Source organism: Leucoraja erinacea, chromosome 9 (assembly GCF_028641065.1).
Source record: "Leucoraja erinacea ecotype New England chromosome 9, Leri_hhj_1, whole genome shotgun sequence".
NCBI classification, from domain to species: domain Eukaryota; kingdom Metazoa; phylum Chordata; class Chondrichthyes; order Rajiformes; family Rajidae; genus Leucoraja; species Leucoraja erinaceus.
In genome coordinates, this window is record NC_073385.1 from 24,480,791 (window position 1) to 24,504,102 (window position 23,312).

At 42.4% G+C, this 23,312-nt stretch overlaps 1 protein-coding gene across 1 annotated transcript in view; it reads left to right on the forward strand.

Moving 5' to 3' along the window:
• fancm (FA complementation group M) overlaps window positions 1-23,312 on the forward strand; it is a 125,536-nt gene that overhangs the window by 94,140 nt on the left and 8,084 nt on the right. The window contains exons 16-21 of the mRNA XM_055640372.1: window positions 8,517-8,582; window positions 9,152-9,253; window positions 10,834-10,978; window positions 12,045-12,145; window positions 18,198-18,818; window positions 19,678-20,056. Coding sequence (XP_055496347.1) covers window positions 8,517-8,582; window positions 9,152-9,253; window positions 10,834-10,978; window positions 12,045-12,145; window positions 18,198-18,818; window positions 19,678-20,056 — 1,414 coding nt within the window. The remainder of the gene's footprint in view (window positions 1-8,516; window positions 8,583-9,151; window positions 9,254-10,833; window positions 10,979-12,044; window positions 12,146-18,197; window positions 18,819-19,677; window positions 20,057-23,312) is intronic.

Genomic DNA, 23,312 nt, shown 5'->3' on the forward strand with positions numbered 1-23,312 from the left:
ATTGATACCATAAATTAGAGCTATCCCTATGTTATTCATCAATACATTTTAGTTCCATACGTTTCTAATTGACTAGATGGCATCCTTCTGTGCTCCAATGTAATACGTCAGCAAATTAAACATTTATCTATTTCAGTTCACTTGGCACCATTTACCTTTTCCTCAAATGCATTGAGACTGTGGCACGGAGAGCTGACAGATGGAAACCTTCTGTAATGTGTTCTTCTAATGTAATTAGATTTCAGAAAGGCTTGTGAGTAGGTGTCACATAAGAGGCCAGTGCATAAATGAAGAGCTCAAGCTACAAGAGACAATGTATTAGCAAGAATTGAAAAGTGAATTGGAATAAATGGAACCTTTACAGGGAGAAGCGATATCTTGGATGAAGCGTCTCAGAAAATGGTTTGATATCGAGAGCACCAACCTTGGTCTCGACATCAGTAAGACCAAGGAACTGATTGTGAATTTTGGAAGAGGATGGACAAGGATCCACAAACCTACCTTCATCAATGGGTGGAGAGAGTCAAAAGCCTCTAATGATCTGAAGATCTGTCCTGGACCCAGGACATTGCAATCAGAAAGAAAGCCCATCAATCCCTCTACCTCCTGTGAAGATTGAGGAGGTTCGGTATGTCAATGAATACTCTCTTGAACTTCTACAGGTGTACAGTAGAGAGCATATTGACTGGTTGCATCAAGCCTAGTTCAGCAATTTGAATGCCCAGGAATGAAGAAAATTGCAAAAAGTGGTTTACAATGCCCAGTCCATCACGGTTACTGACCTCCCCACATTCAAAGGATCTGCAAGAGTCGCTGCCTCAAAAAAGCAGCTAGCATCATCAGAGACCACCACCATCCTGGCCACACTCTCACTCCTGCCATCGGCTAGAAGTTTTAGTAGCCTGAAAACTGTAATGTCCAGGTCTAGGTAGCTTCTTCCCTGCAACCACCAGGCTATTAAGCACTACAACCTCCAAATAAGCTTAGAACTGCATAGATTTGTGACACTATTTTTGGCTCTGCACTATTATTTACTTATTTTGTTTAAACATATATATTATATATACATATATGTGTGTATATCTCTGGAAGGGGGTGCTGTCGAGTATGGCTGCCCTGCCAGCAGCTGTTAGTCTTTTCACCATTAAAAAATTTTTTTAGTAAGTTAAATGTGTTTGTTTTGGAGGTCTTCTAGTCTTTATGTGGTGGGTGGGGGATGGGAAGGGGGAAACTTTATTTCCTGGTCCCTACCTGGTCGGAGAGGCGGCTTTCCTCCGAGCTGCTTCTTCGACCCTTCCTCGCGGCCTACCATCGGACTGGAGCGGCGTTTCCTGTCGGGACCGGCCGGGACTACAGCTTAGGCGGAGGCACAGTGCTGGGACACCATCACGGAGCGGGCGATGCCCTATCCGGGTCGCCGTGCGGTAAGCTCCGGAGTGCTGTTACCGCTGACTCCAACATCGAGGTGCTGTGGCTGCGGGCGTCCGGCCGCGGACGGCGCTGGATTTAAAACACCGCGGAGCCTAGGATCCGAGATCGCCAGAGTCGGAGCTCCAACCAGTGCGGCCTGAGGAATTCGGGAGCCGCGGTCTCTGGGGAGGAAGCGGCCGCTCCAGATATTCTAAGCCACTGATGAGTGTTCACCCGACGCCGGAGCTCCATCTTCCTGGCTGGAGGACCTGAAGACATCGGGCTGCCGTAGCGGCGACTGCGGAGGCCACAATAGGCCCGACTATGGGTGAACAGGGGATGGGACTGGATTTTGCTGCCTTCCCCCACAGTGGGAACCATTGTGGGGGGGATGTTTTTATGTTTATTGTTACATTCTTTAATGTTGTGTCTTATCTTTATTTGTGTGCTGCAGTGGCAAGTCAAATTTCACTACACCAAGTGGTGTATGTGATAATAAATGTCCTTTGTAACCTTGTATCCTTTGTGTGTGTGTGTGTGTGTGTGTGTGTGTGTGTGTGTGTGTGTGTGTGTGTGTGTGTGTGTGTGTGTGTGTGTGTGTGTGTGTGTGTGTGTGTGTGTGTGTGTGTGTGTATATGTGTGTATAAATATATATGTATATTTCACACACACACACACACACATATATATCATATATATATATACATATATATATATATATACATACTAGACCAAGGGGGGACCCGTTGTGTCCCGTCCCCTCAATGTGCGGTTTCGGGGTGGGTGGGGGGGGGGGGGGGGGGGGGGGGGGGGGGGGGGCGAGGGGACGTTCGGCATCACACACACACACTAAACCCCCCTTGATATTATATTAATATCAAGGGGGGCACAGCCTCTGAATAAAATGGCATATCTTTAGAATGGAGATGGGGTGAATGGCCTAATTCTGCTCCTATGTCTTGTTGTCTTATGATCTTACTGAACAATCCTCGTTGAATTAAGGGTGTTGTCCTGATCTCCCAAACTATCTCATTGTGATGTGGCATTTTAAAAATAAATCTGCACATTCCTTTGCAACTATGATGCTATAACTCTGTAACACGATGCTCTACACTCTGTTTCTTTTGCTGTTGTATTCATGTATGGTTTGAAAACCTACGTTTTTCACTATAACTCATTACATTGACTTTTAAATGTTGTTGTACCATGTGCAATGACAATAAAGAGATTCATCATCTTCATCATCTTCATCATCATCATCATCATCACATGCTACAAAAATAAACCAGTGCCTCAATTGTCTAATATATTCATCAGTGACTTGCAAGAAGGAAATACATCTAAGGTTTCCAACTTTGTCGATGATACAAAAATAGATAGAAGGGCATTTTGTGATGATGCATTGTGATTCTGGAAAGGGATAGTTGGAGCGAATGGGCAAAAACCTGATAAATAGAGTTTAACATGTGAAATTTTTAACAAGACTACATGCATAAGTGGACTCAAAAGGTGGATACTAATCTAAATGGAGAGATTTACTCTGCAAATGAGTATAGCTAAGCAGGATCAAAGTATTTTAGTCCATGAATCGCATGAAGCTAGCAGGCAGATTCAACAAGAGTTAAGCAGGCAAATCGCAATTTGGCCTTCAATGATAATAATAAAACACTTTATTGTCATTGTAAATATATACAAACAAATTTCATGTTGAAGGGATTGTAGTTTAAGAATATGGAGATTTTGTTACATTGCTCAAGATGTTGGTGAGGCCACATCTGGAATACTGTGCATAGATTTGGTCCCCTGGGATGAACGGCTGTCCTATCAAGGCAGACTTGAGCAGCTTTGGGCTGTATTCATTGGAGTTTAGAGGAATGAGGGATGACCTTATCCAAACATACAAGATACTTCAGGGAAATGACAGAGAACACCTGTTGAGATGTTTTCACAAGTGGGAAAATCACAAACAGTACATAACTGCAAAATAAGTGATTGTTCATTTCAAACTGAGGTCCCTAGATCTCTGGCATTCTCTCCTACTGAGGGTTGGTGTAGATTAGAAAGAATCATTTGATATATTTTTGGAATATCTCGAATTGGTATTCACCAAGGAAAAGGAATATGGAATAATGGAAAAGATACTTAGAGATAGATACTGGATAAGCATCAAGTAAAACAGGGTCTGAGTTAGGGGAAACAGGCACAGAAGAGGAATTGAGGTCAATAAGGATTAGCCTTAATCATATTGAATGGTGACAAAGTCTCCCTCAGGGTCTACCAGTTCTAATCCTGCTCCTATTTTTTGACTTCAGTGGGGGGCAAATTTTGGAAAAGATACTTTTAGTAAAAAACAGGGTCTGATTTGGAAGTGGATTTGTGCCAATTTTTTACAATCAATTTTGAAGAGGGGAAATAAGGGTTGAAAGCAGTTTTGTCTAATTTTATAAGGCCTTGACAAGGTTCCTCAGAAGGTGGTTAGCTTTGACATTTGTATAATGCACTGTTTATCGGGTTGGAGGCAGGTGACTAGTGGGGTGCCTCAGTTTGTACATCAATGATCTGGAAAAATTGGATTAGTAAGTATGCTGATACCTTGGTTTTGTTATTAATGCTGAAAATGTGAGGTTCAGGACAAATCAAAATAGGACTTTTGGCTTGAAATCTGCTTTTTAAAATGTTATGGTTAAAAATTAGAAACGCAAGATCTCTGTGTGCTTGGAGGCATAGTTCAGTGGGGCTGCAGTTATTTAAGTATGTTCTTGAGACTCCAATGTTTACTTTGCTGCTCATATTAGTAGCAGAAGGATTTAATCCCTGCGATAATGTTTCTCCCCTCATCATGGAATTACTTTTGCAAGGTCAGAGGTATAGGCACAGGGTGTTTTTCTTTCCTGTTCTGGTGATTTGATAGAAGCCAAAGGAAGCTACCGTATTTTCCAGCAATGGAGACGCTATTTTTTACCCAAAAATAAGGCATGAAAATAATCGACAATCAGTACACCGTTTCTGCCTTCTCCCCATATCCCCCGACTCCGCTATCTTTACGAGCCCTATCAAGCTCTCTCTTGAAAGTATCCAGAGAATCGGCCTCCTCTGAGGCAGAGAATTTCACAGACTCACAACTATCTGTGTGAAAAAGTGTTTCCTCATCTCTGTTCTCAATGCCTTACCCCTTATTCTTAAAATGTGGTCCCTAGTTCTGGACTCCCCCAACATCGGGAACATGTTCCTGCCTCTAGAGTGTCCAAACCCTTAATAATCTTATATGTTTCAATAAGATTCCCTCTTATCCTTCTAAATTCCAGTGTATACAAGCCCAGCCGCTCCATTCTCTCAGTCATGTGACAGTCCCGCCATCCCGGGAATTAACCTTGTGAACCTACGCTGCGCTCCCTCAATAGCAAGAATGTCCTTCCTCAAATCACACACAATACTCCAGGTGTGGCCTCACTAGGGCTCTATTCATCTGCAGAAGGACCTCTTTGCTAATATACTCAACTCCTCTTGTTATGAAGGTCAACATGCCATTTGCATTCTTCATTGCCTGCTGTACATGCATGCTTACTTTCATTGACTGATGAACAAGGACCCCCAGATCCCGTTGTACTTCCCCTTTTCCCAACTTGACTCCATTTAGATAATAATCTGCCTTCCTGTTTTTGCTACCAAAGTGGATAACCTCACATTTATCCACATTACACTGCATCTGCCATGCATCTGCCCACTCACCCAACTTGTCCAAGTCACCCTGCATTCTCATAGCATCCTCCTCATAGTTCACACTGCCACCCAGCTTTGTGCCATCTGCAAATTTGCTAATGTTACTTTGAATCCCTTCATCCAAAAGCATTGATGTATATTGTAAATAGCTGCAGTCCCAGCATCGAGCTTGCAGTACCCCACTAGTCACTGCCTGCCATTCTGAAAGGGACCCGTTAATCCCTACACTTTGTTTCCTGTCTGCCAACCAATTTTCTATCCATGTCACCACTCTACCCCCAATACCATGTTCCCTAAATTTGCCCACTTATCTCCTATGTGGGACCTTATCAAATCCAGGTATGTGACATCCATTGGCTCCCCCTCGTCCATTTTACTTGTAACATCAATAAAAAATTCCAGAAGATTAGTCAAGCCTCATTTCCCCTTAGTAAATCCATGCTGATATGGACTGATTCCGTTGCTGCTCTTCAAATGTGCATCTTTTATGATTCACTCCAGCATCTTCCCCACCACCGATGTCAGGCTAACTGGTCTATAATTCCCTGTTTTCTCTCTTCCGCCTTTCTTAAAAAGTGGAATAACATTATCTACCCTCCAATCCACAGGAACTGATCCTGAATCTGTAGAACATTGGCAAATGAACAAAGCGTTCACAATTTGCAGAACCACTTCTTTATATACCCTGGCATGCAGACCATCAGGCCCTGGGGATTTATCAGCCTTCTGTCCCATCAGTCTACCCAACACCATTTCTTGCCTAATGTGGATTCCCTTCAGTTCCTCCGCCACCCCAAATCCTCTGGCCACAAGTACATCAGGAAGATTGTTTGTGTCCCCCTTAGTGAAGACAGATCCAAAGTACCTGTTCAACTCTCCTGCCATTTCCTTGTTCCCCATAATAAATTCACCCTTTTCAGTCTTCAAGGGACCAACTTTGGTCTTAACTATTTTTTTCCTCTTCACATACCTAAAGAAGCTTTTACTATCCTCCTTTTTATGCTTGGCTAGCTTAGCTTCCTACCTCATCTTTTCTCCCCGTATGCCTTTTTAGTTATCTTCTGTTGCTCTTTAAACATTACCCAATCCTCTTGCTTCCCGCTCATCTTTGTTATGTTGTACTTGTTCTTTTATTTTTATCCTGTCCCTGACATCCCTTGTCAGCCACCTTCGGCCATTACTCCCTTCCTCTTTCTTCCTCTTTGGAATGAACTGATCCTGCACCTTCTGTATTATTCCCAGAGATACCTGCCATTGTTGTTCCAATGTCATCCCTGCTAGGCTATCTTTTCAGTGAACTTTGGCCAGCTCCTCCCTTATGGCTCCATAGTCCCCTTTGTTCAACGGTAACACGGACACCTCCGATTTACCCTTCTCCCTCTCAAATTGTAGTTTAAAACTTACCGTATTATGGTCACTACCTCCTAATGGCTCCTTTACCTCGTGTTCCTTATCAAATCCAGTTCATTACACAACTCTAAATCCAGAATTGCCTTCTCCCTGGTAGGCTCCAGTCCAAGCTCCTCTAAAAATCCATCACGGAGGCACTTCACAAACTCCCTTTCTTTATGGTCCAGTACCAACCTGATTTTCCCAGTCTACCTGCATGTTGAAATCTCCCATAACAACTGTAGCATTACCTTTACTACATGCCAATTTTGTCAACTTGCACCCTATATCCAGGCTACTGTTTGGGGGCCTGTAGATAACTCCCATTAGGGTCTTTGTACCCTTACAATTCCTTAGTTCTATCCATACTGGCTCCACAACTCCTGTTTCAATATCATCCCTTGCAAGGGACTGAATTTCATTCCTCACCAACAGAGCTCCCTCACCCCCTCTGCCCACATGTTTTTTCAAAGTCAAAGTCAATTTTATTCGTCGCATGCACCCGTAAGTGTAGTGAAATGAATTTCCCAGCAGCGAAACACTGAAAAAGAACACACAATACACAATAAGATTTAACACAAACATCCACACAGCATTCTTCACTGTGGCGGAAGGCACAAAGTGCAGCCAGTCCGCCTCCTTTGTTCACCCGTGGTTGGGGACATAAACCCTTTGTAGTCGCCTCAAGGATGGACGGATGTATAGGACCTCTCGTCGGGATGATTTGAAACTCCGACGTCGAGACGGTCAAACGCACTCCGCGGCTTGGAGGTCCTGAATCTGTGCTTTTTTACCGGAGTCCGCGGCTTCAGGATGTTATAGGCCGCATTCGGAGCTGTTCGCTGGCCATCCGCGGTGAGGGATCCCAGGCTCCGCATGGTAAGTCCACAACACGCCGCAGCTAGAAGCTCAGCAGACCACAGCCTCATGATGCCAAAGTCACCAGGCCAGCGATCACAGCACTGCTCTCTGGCGACTCCCAGCAAGGGTTCGTCCCGCTCCACGATGGAAAATCCACACTGCGCCCCCTGCTGAAGCTCGGCAGAATGCAACTTCAGGATATAACAGTCCACCGGCCAGCGATCGGAGCACTTCACTCTGGCGACCCCCGGCAAGGTTTCGCCCGTTATGCAATGGAAAGTCCACGCTGCGCCCGCTGCTGTTGCTCTGGGCCCGACTCCGGTAAAGGCCGCTCCAATCCATGGTGTTAGGCTGCGAGGGAGGCGACATGGAAAAAGTCGCCTCTCCATGGAGGAGGCGACTGAAAGCCGTTCCCCCCATTTCCGCTCTCCACCACCCCCCACACAAGACATACTGAGAGATGGGCGACCTGGGAACTGCAGCTATTCCCGGGTGGCTGCGGGTGGGCGCAGGGACCGGACAGCGGCTTCTGCCGGCACAGGCGCAACCGGTGAAGGTGGTAGTTGGTGGGTAGCTACTAGGCGGCAGGCAGGCTGCTCCATCCCGGGCTCGGGCTCGCTCTCTACTAATCCCAGGGCAGGCGACCTAGGCTGTACAGCCAGTCCCGGGGATGTGAGGGATCTGGGAACTGCAGCCAGTCCCGGGGACGTGAGGGATCTGGGAACTGCAGCCAGTCCCGGGGCATGTAGGCAATGCTGCCGACCACTGGATTAAACCAGACCCTTGTTCCTGTCCCACCATCCATTTTTCAAAATTTAGCAACTTAAATTGGGGGTGCGTCTTCGACGCAGGTGCGTCTTCATTACCGAGAAATATGATAATTTAAAATTGTAGGTAGAAATGATAGCTTTCATGAAAATGAAACTGCTGCACCTACAATTGAGAAAAGTGAAAACATTCTTGTTTTCTGTGATCAGCCATGCTCATATTGAATGGCGGTGCAGGCTCGAAGGGCCAAATGGCCTACTCCTGCACTTATTTTCTATGTTTCTATTTTCTATGTGTTGCTTAAGAACAATGTTTTCATAATTAGCAGAAAATCAATGTAATTTTCATGCAATTGTTCAATGTTGCAGGTGACTGGTGCCAGTGATATCGACTCGCCTATGTTGCCTGTTCGAAAACAGAGGAAAGTGCTTAATGTATGTAAATTAACATTTCTAGTGGAACATTCACGATTTCTTGAAAATTAAGCCTTTAAAGCCAACATACTTAGCGATATATTTTTAGCTGTTGTGAACAGCAGACTTTACCAACATCTTTTTCAAACGATTGTGGAAAATTGAGCCCTATTCAAGATTATTTTGCTTATGGGAGAAAAGCTTTGTATCATAAAACTTTGCATTCGTGAAAGGGAAAGATTAAGACATGAAAATACTGTTATATTAGCTAAATTAATTTTGACAATTCACAAATCCAACTTTGCCAAAGGATAAGAAATAGGAAATACTGGTGCTGTAAGTACTGAATGTTTGTATTTTTTTCACTGTACTCTTTTTATGCACAATTACCTGGAATAACTCTGAATTATGTTTTTGATTCAAGAGCATAGTTGTTTTTAATTTCTAATAGTATTAAACTACATTAATCTGTCACTAAGATGTGTAGCTAGGCTCCTTTATATATCACCGTTGCAACAGCAAAACACTTCAGGTGAAGAAAATGGAACTGAAGTTTGATTAATGGATTGTGGATTAATTTACCTTCACAGTTAAGCATCACAGATAGTGAAGATGATGATTTTCGAGCAACTTCGAACAAGAATAATAAAGATCCCAAGTTGTCCAGAAATCTTCATCGTCCCTATATCAAAGTAAGTAAGAGTCTTACTCACAAATTCAGTTAGTGCCTGAAATAATATTTGAGCTCTTTTGTGGCATTTGTTGCAATTCAGTGATTTGATATAAAGAGTTATTAAAATATAGGGCGCACATTAATTTGTTATGTAGTTTTAAGACAAAGTTCCTACTTGGAAAACCCAAAATGATTTTGATCTTGACTACCTTTTAAATTGAATTTGCTCTTTTTTTTTGTATAAGCGATTTGCTACCATGGGAACATAACCTTGAGGAAAATTCATTCCAATTTTGTTCTAGTTATTTTAAAATGGCTGTTTGTGCAAACAATGAATTCTCTGTTGATGCGGATTAATCACAAGATTTGTGTTTGAGAAAGGACTTTTCTATTTGCAGATGCAGCTTTTGCCTTCAAGCTATATTTCATTACTAATCATCTGAGTCAAGTATCCAAGCAGCAAACTGTACAAACATAACTTGTTGCTGACCAACATCCGAAAATAGATGGGCAAACCAGTAATTTCTTTGAATTTGAAAACTAGTTTTTTATCATTCTTTAGTTTTGACATAATTTAGAAAAAGTCATATTTTAAAAATGAAGATAGACACAAAAAGCTGAGGTAACTCACCGGGTCAGAAAGCATCTCTGGAGAGGAGGAATGGGTGACGTTTCGGGTCTTCTTCAGACTGGTTAGGGATAAGCGAAATGAGAGATCTAGACGGTGATGTGGAGACATAAGAACAATGAATGAAAGATATGCAAAAAAGGAACAATGATAAAGGAAACAGGCCATTGTAAGCTGTTTGTAAGGTGAAAATCAGAAGCTAGTGCAACTTGGGTGGGGGAGGGAAAGAGAGTGAGGGAATGCCGGGGCTACCCGAAGTGAGATAAATCAATATTTAAACCACTGCCCAAGCAAAATATGAGATGTTGTTCCTCCAATTTACGTTTAGCTTCAGTCTGACAATGGAGGAGACCGAGGACAGAAAGGTCTGTGTAGGAATGGGAAGGAGAATTAAAGTATCAAGCAATTGGGAGATCAGTCTTCAAGAAGGAACTGCAGATGCTGGAAGATCGAAGGGGATGGGAGGAGACAGAGGGGGACTGAGGAAGGGGAGGAGACAGCAAGGACTAACAAAATTGGGAGAACATCGAATTCTCCCAATTTTGTTAGTCTCCTCCCCTTCCTCAGTCCCCCTGCTGTCTCCTCCCATCCCCCAGCCTTCGGGCTCCTCCTCCTTTTTCCTTTCTTGTTCCCGCCCCCGATCAGTCTGAAGAAGGGTTTCGGCCCGAAACGTTGCCTATTTCCTTCGCTCCATAGATGCTGCTGCACCCGCTGAGTTTCTCCAGCTTTTTTGTGTAACTTCGATTTTCCAGCATCTGCAGTTCCTTCTTAAGTACTGATTTTGGATGATCAGCTATGATTATATTGAATGGCAATGCTGGCTCAAATGGCCTACTCCTGCACCTATATTCTATGTGTATAAGAGCACCATTTGAACTAATAACTAATAACACAGAGCATGTGCCAGGAAATCTGCGATGTCAAAGATGGGATTATTAAAAAGTTGTTAATTCTTGTGCTCTCTCTGATAGCATTCTGCTCGACAGTTTCTTGATGAAGAAGCTGAACTTTCAACGGAAGGAGCAGAAAATGTGTCTTCTGATGAAGATGACTCTGACAACATCATTGATACCTCTTTGAAACGTTTTATCAATGATGAGTCCCAACTTTCAAATGGTAACCCTCTGAAACAATATAAAACATTAAATTAAAAACTTCATTTATTAGTTTACAGAGAGCTCAGTTCTGCCCACGTTATTTGGAATTGTACTTTTCAAAAATATATTTAATCTGAATAATTAATAATTGCACTGTACAGCTAAGACAAATAAATCACTAAAATGTGATACTTCATTGATGACCTCAGGAGGTTATTGATGGGAATTCTACAGTTAACTCCAACAATAATCTATGTATGTTCTGTACAAAATGTGGGTTATCATTGCAGGCATGTGACCTGCCGCATGTTGTCAATGTTCAATAGAATTTAAACGACATGTAACACATTTGTGGAGGGCCATCATGAAATATAATCAACAAAGTAGAAAGGAGTGGGCAGATAAATTGTCATGAAAAAAAATTAGAAGTATATTTTATTTTTCTTTGGCCTTTACAAAGAATGAGATGACTGCCCAGTGACTAGCATTTAGTGGATCTGCATGGAGATATGGAAAACTTGAGTTAATAACAAGTATATGATCTAAAATGTGTGTTACAGAATATGTGCAGAACCAAAATAGATTGCTGTTTTTTGGCATTGCCTTAAGAATACATGTTTTCAGTAATTGGTTCATGAACAGAATTACTGGAATACATTCATTTCTTATACCTGCATTTATAGCCAGAGAAAATGTTATTTCTATGAATGCGATTTTGTAGATACATTATTTGATTTAGCAGAAAAGCATTTGCATTTAAATTCCATAGAGATACTTCTCCTGTTTCATTTTCTTCGATATTAGATTATTATCTGTTGGATAATACTGTAATCTAAATTGATTTGGTTTAAAAGAAAAACTGGCAATTCTTGTTCCTATTAGAACCTCATCTACTTTAGAAATACAGTATGACCGATATATTAAGTTGTGCCTCCAAGCTGAGTAGTTACAACTGAGTTTATTTTAATTTTTTTTGTAATTTGCTGTTCATCGCATTTGAGATTTCATAGATTTATTTAAATGTTTGTGCTTCTCTGAATGACTGCAGTCTGTAATCATGTTTAATTAAATATCATTTTCCCTAGATGTTGATATGCAAGCGATTTACTTGAAATCTGTACGCAGCCCAAATATCTATAAGAAGAAAATGGTCTATAACAGAAATGATATGACTATCTTCTCACAGGTAATATCTATTTATTTTTATTAGATTTATTTTCTTGGCTCGCTAAAGAGAAAGTTAAAGCTCCAAATTTAAGAACTTACATTTACTGTAGCACACTGTAGTTTTGTACTTCCAAGTCAGAGAGAGGAAGGACTGAAAATTGGCATTTATTCCTATTTCCTCTGGAATACTTCCACTAACAGCCAGATACAGTAGGTATCCTTCTTAGGGGTTTTGCTTGAATTCCTGCAGTTGGATTTCTTACCTGTCGTAGTACCAAAACCACACCATAGCTATCCCTTGATACCAATAATTTCTCTTCCTTCATCCATGCTGTTACCTTTGATGTTCTCCAAGAATCCATTGCTTTCAGTTTCTCATCCCTGTACCGCCCCCCACCAACAACATATGAAAACCAAGAATCATTGTCCATGTTAAGCTGACCCAGTTGGATCCCACCATCCCTCCTTTGCTGACCCTACCTTGAGATTGTTTGTGTAACATTCAGTATTGAATGATCTAGGTGCGCATACATTTTCTTTAACTAAATGTTGGAAACATGAAGCTTATTGTTTTCCCTCTTCAGCCAAAACTCAGTTCCTTGAGCACTGAGCACTTGACCACTGCTTAGCAATTGTCTGAGTCTGATCTAGACTGTTTGTAATCTTGACATACTAAACCCCAGGCTGAATTTTAGGCCATTGCCCTCCATAATGTTTGGGACAAAGACCAATCGTTATTTATTTGCCTCTGTACTCCACAATTTGAGATTTGTAATAGAAAAAAATCACATGTGGTTAAAGTGCTCATTGTCAGATTTTATTAAAGGATATTTTAATACATTTTGGTTATACATAATCCCCCCCCCCCCCCCCCCCCATTTCAGAGCACCATAATGTTTGGGACACATGGCTTCACATGTGTTTGTAATTGCTCCAGTGTATTTAATTACTCCTTAATGCAGGTAAAAGAGAGCTCTCAGCACCTAGTCTTTCCCCCAGTCATACATCTACCACTCTTTGTGTGAAAAGGTTACCCCTCAGATTCCTATTAAATCTTTTCCCCTTCACCTTAAACCTCTGTCCTCTGATACTCGATTCACCGACTCTGGGCAAGAGACTGCCTAGCTGATCTATTCCTCTCGTGATCTTATACACCTCTATAAGATCACCCTTCATCCTCCTGCACTCCAAGGAATAATCCCAGCCTACTCAAATCTTCTCGTAAATCTTCTCTGTACCCTTTCCAGCTTGACAACATCTTTCTTATTGCACAATGCCCAGAACTGAACACAATATTCTAAATATGGCCTCACCAACGTCTGAATCAAGTACACAGGACAAGATGTTAAGAAGTCCCTTGTGCCAATAGGTGGGGAGCATTTCACAACATTCGTTGATTGTTGAGAGTGGTAGACGTTCAACATCGGTGGGGGGGCGGGGGGGGATACGTATATCTTGGCCTGGGTAACCTTCAGGACAGTTGGGCACAGGACACATCATCAGTAGTGTACCCTTGCATCACTGGGTGTTTCGGCCTTTTTAACACTATACACCCTCCACAAGGGCGGCCCGCTGCAGGATGATCAGCCCTCAGCGCGTGTCCCGTGTCAAACCATCCCAAAGATTCACCGTGACGTACTTGGGGCCCAGCATGGGTCTTTCCGCGTGAGCCAAATACACCGGCTGCTTATTTCAGCCGCCTCTGAGAGTGATCTTATGGTCTTCCGCGGAGCCTGACCGTGGATTCCAAGCTCCTTCAGCAGTCTGATGGTAGATGACGCAACAAATCCTCTGCATCCCACTTCAACTGGATAGACTTTGGTGTTCCAGCCGCGCCGCGTTGCCTCTCCTGCAAGCTCTGCGTAGCACAGCTTCTTACGCTCATAGGCCTCCTCAACAGAGTTCTCCCATGGAACTGTGAGCTCTATGATGTAAACAGTCTTCTGTGAAGGGGACCAGAACACCAAGTCTGGCCTGAGGTTGGTGGAAGCAATTTCAGGTGGAAAAACTAGTTGTCGGCCGATGTCCGCCAGCATCCTCCAGTCACGGGCCCTGCATAGGTTTCCTTCTTCTGATCTGGTGGAAGGATGTTTAGATGTTTTCTGTCCTTCTCAGACAAAGGTTGTTGCCCTTGGGGGGGGGGGGGGGGGGAGAGGGGGGGGGGGGGGGGGGGTTTGCTTGCTCTCGGAGGCAAGGAGTTGGTTGCACACCGCCTGTTCTCAAGGGCTGATGCCAGGCTTTTTAGTACCTGATTATGCCACCACGTGTATCTCCCTTGCGTGAGGCTGGTCTTGCAGCCGACCATGATGTGTTTGAGGGTCGCTGGAGTTGGGCAGAGGCCGCAGGTTAGATCCTCGCCGTACCACTGATGGAGGTTCTTTGGTGATGGAAGCACATCGTAAGTCGCTCTGATGATGAAGCTGATCTTGCTTGCTTCCATTTCCCATAGTTCTTTCCAGCTGATCTTCCTCCGCTCCACAACTTCCCACTGCATCCATTGCCCCTGTTTGACAAGAGAGACCGCCTTTGCACTTCTTGCGGCCTCCTCCTGTCGCCGCACCTCATCGACCACCAATGTCCTCCTCTCTGATGTTGTGGCCAAGTTGGTTTACTTGTCGTAAAGCCAAAGCCTCCTCTTCCCTGCTGGACTTGCCCCACGTTGTCTTTGTGCCTCAGGGCTGATGAAGCTTGCTGTACTACATCAGATGGTGTCCACTTCCGGCCAGTTACTAGGGGTGGCGCAACAGCACTGATGGTCTTGTCTCTAGAGTCCCTCAGTGTCATCTGGAGTCTTACTTTAGAACACTTGTATTCCTCTGTTAGACTAGTGAGAGGTAGTTCCAGGACCCCTTTGCCATATAGGCCGATGTTAGTTAGACGTCGTGGGACACCGAGCCATTTCCTCGCGTATGAAGTTATGGTTCGCTCCATCTTCTCCACAGTTGTTATTGGGGCTTCATAAACGGTCAGTGGCCACATTGTCCGAGGAAGGAGTCCAAACTGTAGGCATCAGAGCTTCAGTTTCCCAGGCAGTAGGGTCTGATTGATGTACTCCAGGCCGTTGACAATTTCTTGCCTTAGTTGTTGCACCTGCTCTTTGTCCTTGAGACTTGCGTTGTACCATCTGCCCAGGCTTTGAACTGGCTGCTCAGACACTGTTGGTATTGGGTCGTCACGGATGAAGAACCTTGTGTCTCTAAGCACCCCCTTGACTATGGAGATGCTTCGAGATTTACTTGGTTTGATTTTCATTCGGGCCCACTTGATGTTCTCCTGCAGCTTTCCAAGTAGCCGCTTGGTGCATGCTGCAGTAGTGGTTAGTGTTGTCATGTCGTCCATGTATGCCCTGATGGGTGGCAGACGGAGCCCAGCCCTGGTTCGTTCACCGCCCACCACCCATTTTGAGGCCCTGATGATGACTTCCATGGCCATTGTAAAGGCCAAGGGTGAGACTGTGCAGCCTGCTATGATGCCTACTTCCAATAGCTGCCATGTTGTACTGAAGTCAGCTGTTGTGAAGCACAGCTGCAGATCTTGGAAATAGCTCTTGACCAGTGTGGTGATGAGCTCTGGTACATGGAAAAAGGCAAAAGATTCCCAAAGGAGTTCATGGGGAACTGAACCAAATGCATTGGCCAGATCGAGGAAGATCACATGTAGGTCTCTCTTGTCCTTCTTAGCTGCTTGGATCTGGTGCCAGATCATGCTTGTATGCTCCAAGCAGCCCGAAAATCCTGGAATTCCTGCTTTCTGTACAGATGTATCAATGTACTTTTTTGTTACCAGATAGGTGGGCAGCCTTTGTGATACAATGCTGAAAAAGATTTTCCCCTCGACGTTGAGGAGACATATTGGCCGGAATTGGCTGATGTCTGACGCATCCTTTTCTTTAGGTATTAGCACGCTGACGGCCCTTCGCCACGCCTTAGGTATTGTTTGCTTCTTCCACACCACCCTTATGAGCTTCCATAGAAAGCGTAACACATCCGGTGCATTCTTGTAGAGCTTGTATGGTACTCCGTTTGGCCCCGGAGCTGATACTGCTCTTGCTCGCCGGACAGTGTTCTCTACCTCTTTCCATCTCGGAGGGCTGGTGTCCAGGTTGAATTCAGGTGGTTGAATAGGCGGGATGTCATGCGGGATGACTAACTGCTCATGCCTTTTCGTGTCTTGGTGGGCCTTTCCCAGGTGTTCATCCAATTCCCGTTTCGATGTTTTCAAAGTTCCACTTTTTTCCTTTGCGAAGAGGTCTTTGATGAACTTGAAAGGATCTTTGTAGAACCGTGTTCTTGTGTGTTCTTTCTTCTTGCGAAGTTTCCTCAAGTTCTCTGCTTTTCGCAAGTTTGCCAATCGGCTCTTGATGTCCTCTTGGAGTAGCATGAGACCTTCTCTCTCTGCGTCAGTTGCTTTTTTCAACTGTCTCCTCTCTCTGATTAGCCTCTCGATCTCCTGCTGCCTCCTGGACTTGATTGGTGTTGGTAATTTATTTCCACCTCTCCCTTTACTCACCCCAAACCGTTCTTCTCCGTAGCTGTAGATTGTGTTGCCCATCCTTTCAAGCTTTTCCACTGCTGTGCCCGCTTGTTGCTCCAAGATATGTATAAGGTCACTGTTGACCGTCTCCCACTCTTTCTTTTCAACAGCTTTGGGCCATTTCACTCCAGGTTTGTGCCCTTTGATCTTTCCCTCCAATGGAGGTCTTTGTAGTTGTTGCGTGGGCTCCTCCACCGGCATTTCTGTGCTTGTATCACCCTCTTCAGTGACATGGGTGCTGATGCTCTGCGAACTTTGGTTTGAGTCCCGTCGCTGTGCTTCACTCGACTGATTTGACTGGTTGCTTTGTAAGAAGTACTGGTCAATGCGAGGCCCATGTCTCTGCTCTCTCAAGCACTTTTTCTTCCCTTGGTGGATCTTCAAGCCCTTCACTGATGTTATTTTCTCCCAACCACAAATGCACACCTGAAGTTTGTGTCCCGCAGCTGTTGTGGATGTTTCATGTGCCATGCTCTCCTTGTCCGTAGTCGTTTCCGTTCCTGGGTCTGTAACCGTGTTATCAATCGGTGAGCCATCTTGCGCCCCCGCTCTCGCAGGCTCTGGGGGTATTTTCTTTAGTTTACTTTTAGTAGCATTTAGCGGGCGTCTCCAACTAACTGAAACAGCGTTGGGGACTGCTGTCATGGGTAGCTAGCCCATGACGGCCCCAGTGGGGTCTGTTCCCTCCTGTCAGCTGTCTCTCCAAGCTGTCACGTGGACTTTCCCATGTTGTCAGCTGTCCTTTCACAGCAGTCACTGGACGAGTCCAGATTATCAGAATCAAGTACACAGGACAAGATGTTAAGAAGTCCCTTGTGCCAATAGGTGGGGAGCATTTCACAACATTCGTTGATTGTTGAGAGTGGTAGACGCTCAACATCGGTGGGGGGGGGGGGGGGGGGGGGGCGGGCGGGGATACGTATATCTTGGCCTGGGCAACCGTCAGGACATTTGGGCACAGGACACATCATCAGTAGTGTAACTGCAACATGACTTCCCACCTTCTATACTCAATACTCTGGCTGATGAAGGCCAATGTGTTAAAAGCCTTTTTGACTACCCAATCTACTTGCGACTACACCTTCTGGGAACTATGCACCTTGACGCCTAGATCCCTCTGCCCTGCAACACTACCCAGAGCCCTACCGTTCACTGTGTAGGTCCTGCCCATGTTAGACTTACCAAAATGTAACACCTCACATTTTTCTGCATTAAATTTCATCAACCATTCCTCAGCCCACTTGCCCGAATGATCTAGATCCTGCTGCAAATTTTCACAATCATCTTCACTATCTGCAAAACCACCCACTTTTGTATCATCTGCAAACTTTCTAATCTTGCCGTGTATGTTCTCATCCAAATCATTGATATTGATATCGTGCGGGAGTTATTTGGGTGCTTTGGGCATTTGTATTTGTACTTGCTTTCCAATGTTTCTTTCTTGTTTTATTAATAGTAAGTGGCTATTACAATTTAAAACCAATAATTGTAATTTGTTTCTCTGGCCAGTTGTTGTAATGTTCTTCTCATATTGATAGATTCCTGAACAGGATGAGACCTATTTGGAAGATAGTTTCTGTGTTCGGGAAGATGATGAAAATGAAACCAAATTAAGTGATGATGATGATGACAATGATATTGTTAATTTTGATCTCATTGGAGAAAACGAACGCAGACTAAGAACAAGAAAGGCAGAAAAAGAAATTGGAAAAAATTACTTGTGCAAAAAGAAGAAAAGGAGCCGCATCATTTCACTGGATGATTCCAGTGACGAAGAACTAGATACAAATGTGAAATGTCAATTGGCAGGAACAGTTCTGATACAAAACAGCAAGAGTAAACAGGCTACAGAAGATAAAAGTGTTACTTTATGTACTTCAAAACCAAGCTTGGGTGGCACTTTTAAAAAGCCGATTTCAAAAAATAATTTACATGTAGCAGAAATTGGTAAGAGCAAACCTTTAGATCTTTGCTCCTTGGAAAGAAGCTGTGACACGAGGACATATCTCCAGGCTTGTGATTCTGAAACCTTGGACTTTCATGTGGAGCAAAAACAATCAAGGTGCACTTCAATTCCTCCTCCACAAGTTAAATACACCACAACACAAGACAAGACAGAGATGAAATCCCACACCCATAAGCTTACCTGTGACCCGTTTGTAAGTATTGTTGAATGAGTGCACTTTATTCAAATGTCATTTAAAAAATCTGCCTGGCTTCTATTAAATAATTAACTTAATTTTATCTAGCCTATGTCCTTGCTAGGGCAAGAATATACTGATCACAAAAATACTGAAATCACTTGAGCATTATTTGCCCCTTTATCCTTTATAATTGTATTATCAGCCTAAGAGGACAATTGAAGTCCTCCATCATCACTTGTTTATTGTTCTTGTAACTTATTATTTCTCTACAAATTTTGCATAATCCGTTCCATGTATTGGTGACCTATAAAATACAACTAGCAGTGTTTTGACATCTATGTTGTTTCTTAACTCTTACAATACCGACCCCTTCTGGACAGTTTTTCATGAGTTGTAACTGCCACATTTCTCACTCCACCTATTTTCCCATCTCCTCGAAACACCATGTATTTAGGAATATTTGGTATCCAAACCTGTTAGAATTGAATCAGATCTATTATCACCATGACTTTCTGATTTCATGTTTTATTTTTGCATCTTCAGTTCATCCACCTTGTTAAGCAAGCTCTATGTATATACACACACAAACCATTTTCCTGGATACTGCACTCTTTTATATTCCCTTTTCATGTGTAGTTTTGAGATACAGGTACTATACTTTGAATGTTGGCTGCAGCTTCCAATCTTCTATTCAGATTTCTTCTTTCTAATTTAACATCCCAGTTCCCATTCTCCTAGTAAATTAGTTTAAACTTTTACGAAACCAATACCAGCATTAACTACAGTTGTGCCTTTGGATCTGGAGTGATCCAGTGTTTACAAGTATGCTGGCAATACCAATAGTGCAATTAAAAAAGTCAATTTATTTTTAAAGATGGAGAAATCATTGGTGAACTATGATACCTCCACAACTTCAAGAACAAGTGAAACTCTGGGCAAAGATCATCTGACTGTCATTCAACACCCAGTCGTTCCTGGAACAGCTCCACTGACAGTTCTTGTGGATAGTCGAGAAATCTCATCTGGACCAAGTCTGGTTTCCTCTCTCCGTATTCAACATAACATGAAGGCTGAAATTTGCTCTCTCAATGGATGTGATTATATAGTGAGCAACAGAATGGTTGTGGAAAGACAATTCTTACTCGAGTTTGCAAACAGTGTAAACCGAAGTAAGTTTGTGGACCGTATTCAGCACCTGCAGGCTATGTTTGAACGTGTGTGTGTCATTGTGGAAAAGGACAGAGCAAAACCAGGTGAGTGGTTTGTTCATGAATTGTTTGAACAGGTAATATTTAATACAATCTTGCTTTCTTTTCTATAAGATTCAAAGACCAAACTTTAAATTATTCAGCCATAATATTGAAACCACTACAAGAATTACCTATTTAGGCATACATATTGTGGATATCACTGCAGTATAGTTGTCATCATGTGTTATTCTAATACCCAACAGTTGCACAAAGCAAATCACTAAACTGGATATTGGAGAAATGTACGTTTCTTGAGACTCTTTTGATAAAGCTGCTCCCTTAAATGATGATTAGTATGGGTGTCAGAAGTTATGGGGAGAAGGCAGGAGAATGGGGTTAGGAGGGAGAGATAAATCAGCAATGATTGAACGGCGGAGTAGACTTGATGGACCCAATGGCCTAATTCTACTACTATGACTTATGATCTTATGATGACAGTACAAATTTGTTCAAGTGTCCCACAGAAGAGAGAAGTCAGCGAATGTAATATTTAAAAAGTACAAGCGGTCCCCAGGTTATGTAAGTATTCCGTTCCTGAGAACTGTCCATAAGACAATTTCTCCATCAGTCAGAAACATTGGTTTTCAATAGTTACCCATATCGTATCACTCTAAATATACTTGCTATGTTTTTCATTTCATTGAACAATTGCCCTAGCATAAACCATAATTAAACTAATGAAACATATACTGTATCCAGTCATTAATGAGCACCATGAAACATTTTACTATTGCTGGCTTGAAAAATGCTTTAAAAATGTATGGGAATATCTGCTTAAAGTCAGATTTCCATAAATCTGGTCATTCATATTCTGGTAAACCCTGTAGTTGTCTATTTAGCTAGTAAATGGCTTGTTCAGATAATCAGACATTTAGTGTTTAGTGGTCCTTGCATTAATGAATCACTCAGTTGTTAGTGATTTATTTTTCTAAAAACTGTGTCTTTGAAAATACTTTGTTTTATTGCATTTTATTCTTACATGATATTACATGGTAATATCATATGGTGATACTTATAGAGACTCATCTGTGGAAGGCTGTTAACTATCGCAATGTAAATTGCAATAGTAATGTTATAGTCAGAGAGTTTCTAAAATGTCGCCAGGACAATATCTGGTGCAGTGTATTCTTGATCTAATGAGAACAATAGTTGTGCTGGATCTGTTGTGGGGAATTGAATGGGTCAAGTGGACATATTTCACTAGGGAGATAGTGATCACAGCATCATAAAATTTAAGTTATGGTGAGGAGTTAAGGTATGGAATTAACATTTTGTTTTCACTAGGGGAGAGAATGCTTCCAAAATAATAGTGAAGGAAGAGATATATCAATTACAAGCACATACATTTTAGCAAATTTGACTGAGCTTAAATTCACCAGAACAAAATAAGATGAATCCCAGTATTTGAAAATGTGTAGGAGGGAAGTATGGGTAACCACAATCTTGCAACATTCTTTGGATACATGGGCTGTGCCAAGGATTAGAGAGTGATAATCCTTTGTTTAAAAAAAAAGGGAATAAAGATAAATCCAGCAACTACTGGACCAGGTAGACCTCTATGGTGTGAAAGCTTTCAGAAATATAGACCTGAGACTGGATTAATAATGACATGGAGGAATATGGATTAATAAGGCAAGTTGGCACTAATGTCTTAATGGACAATCATGTTAAATGACTTTGATAGAATTTTTGATAGAATTTTTCGATCAAGTTAATGATGGACTTGCTGTGGTTGGCAAACCTTAATGCTTTAGATAAGGTGTCACATTGCTGACCAAGCAACTAAATTGATGCATGTAGCATAAAAGGAACATTGCTATGAAGTTGATATGAAGTCGGCTAAGCAAAAAATGACAGAGGGTTGTGGTGAATGGAGGAGGATGAATCGTAATGTTCCTAAGTCATTTGGCCATTGCTTTTTATGATCTACATTAATAGATTAGACATGGGACTGCAATTTCAAATTTTATGGACGATGCAGAACTTGACAGTATTGTGAATTACCAAGAGGATAGTGATTGCAGGAATTATAACCAGCCTGATGGAATTGGCAAAAGCACAGCAGATTGTCAAATGTGGAGAAATGCGAGATGATACATTTTGGTGGTAAAGACAGGCAATGCAGAATAAAAGATACAGTTCTAAAAGAAATGCAGGAGGAGAGGACTAGGACACGTGTGCACGAGTCATTTAAGATGAATAAGGCAAATATAATTCTGGTCTTTAAACAAATGCATAGAGTATAATAGCAGGAGAGTTCATCTGAATATTTGTTCATTTCTGCTCGTTACATTATAAAAATGATTTAAAGGCATTGGAAAGGGATCCACAGAAGATCCATAAGAATGGTTCGTATAGTTAAACGGATGGATTAGAAAGGCTTGGATTGTTTTCTTTGCACATGGCTGAGAAGGGGTTTAATAGGAGTATATAAAATAATGTGGTTTGGACATTGGAAGGATGTTCCCTCTAGATGAGGATTTGAGATCACGTATCAAATATAAAGATTGTCAATTTGGCTCAACTCATCCATGTTAGAGTTGTCTACCTGGGTTGGTCTCATTTGATTCATATCCCTCTAACTCTTTCCTATCTGTGTAACATGTTGAAATGTATTTTAAACTTCGTAATGGCATCATATCTACAGCTTCCTCCAGCTGCTTATTCCATAGACCCAACACTCTGTATTAAAGTTGCTCCTCAGGTCCCATTTAAATCTTACCCCTTTCACCTTAAATCTGTGCCCTATAGTTTTAAACTCCCCTACCCTGGGAAGAAGAATGTGATCATTTGCCTTATCTATGCCCCTCATCATTTTTATAAACCTCTACAAGGTTACTTGTCCTTAGCCTCATACACTCCAGGGAAGTCTCAGCTCATCCAGCCTCTCCTTTCTAACTGGAGCGTCCTAGTCCCAATAAACTTTTCTGCACTCTTTCCAGCTTCACGCCACCTTTCCTATAACTGGCCGACCAGGACTGTGTCAAATAAGCAGGCAAATTGGTTCCAAAATTGGCTTGGAAATGTAATTGTATTTTGTGTACCTTAGGGATCGGTGCTGGGAACTTTGCTGTCTGCTATGTATGTTGTTGACTAAGTTGTGCGATTTATATATTTTAACATAAAAATTGTCGTTGATAAAGACAACAATAGTTTTAGGTTGCAGGATGATATTATGTTGGTACATTGGCAGATGTGAGTGATGTATTTTGGTAATAATGGTAGTAAATGCACCACAAATGGTAGGCCTCTACGGCAT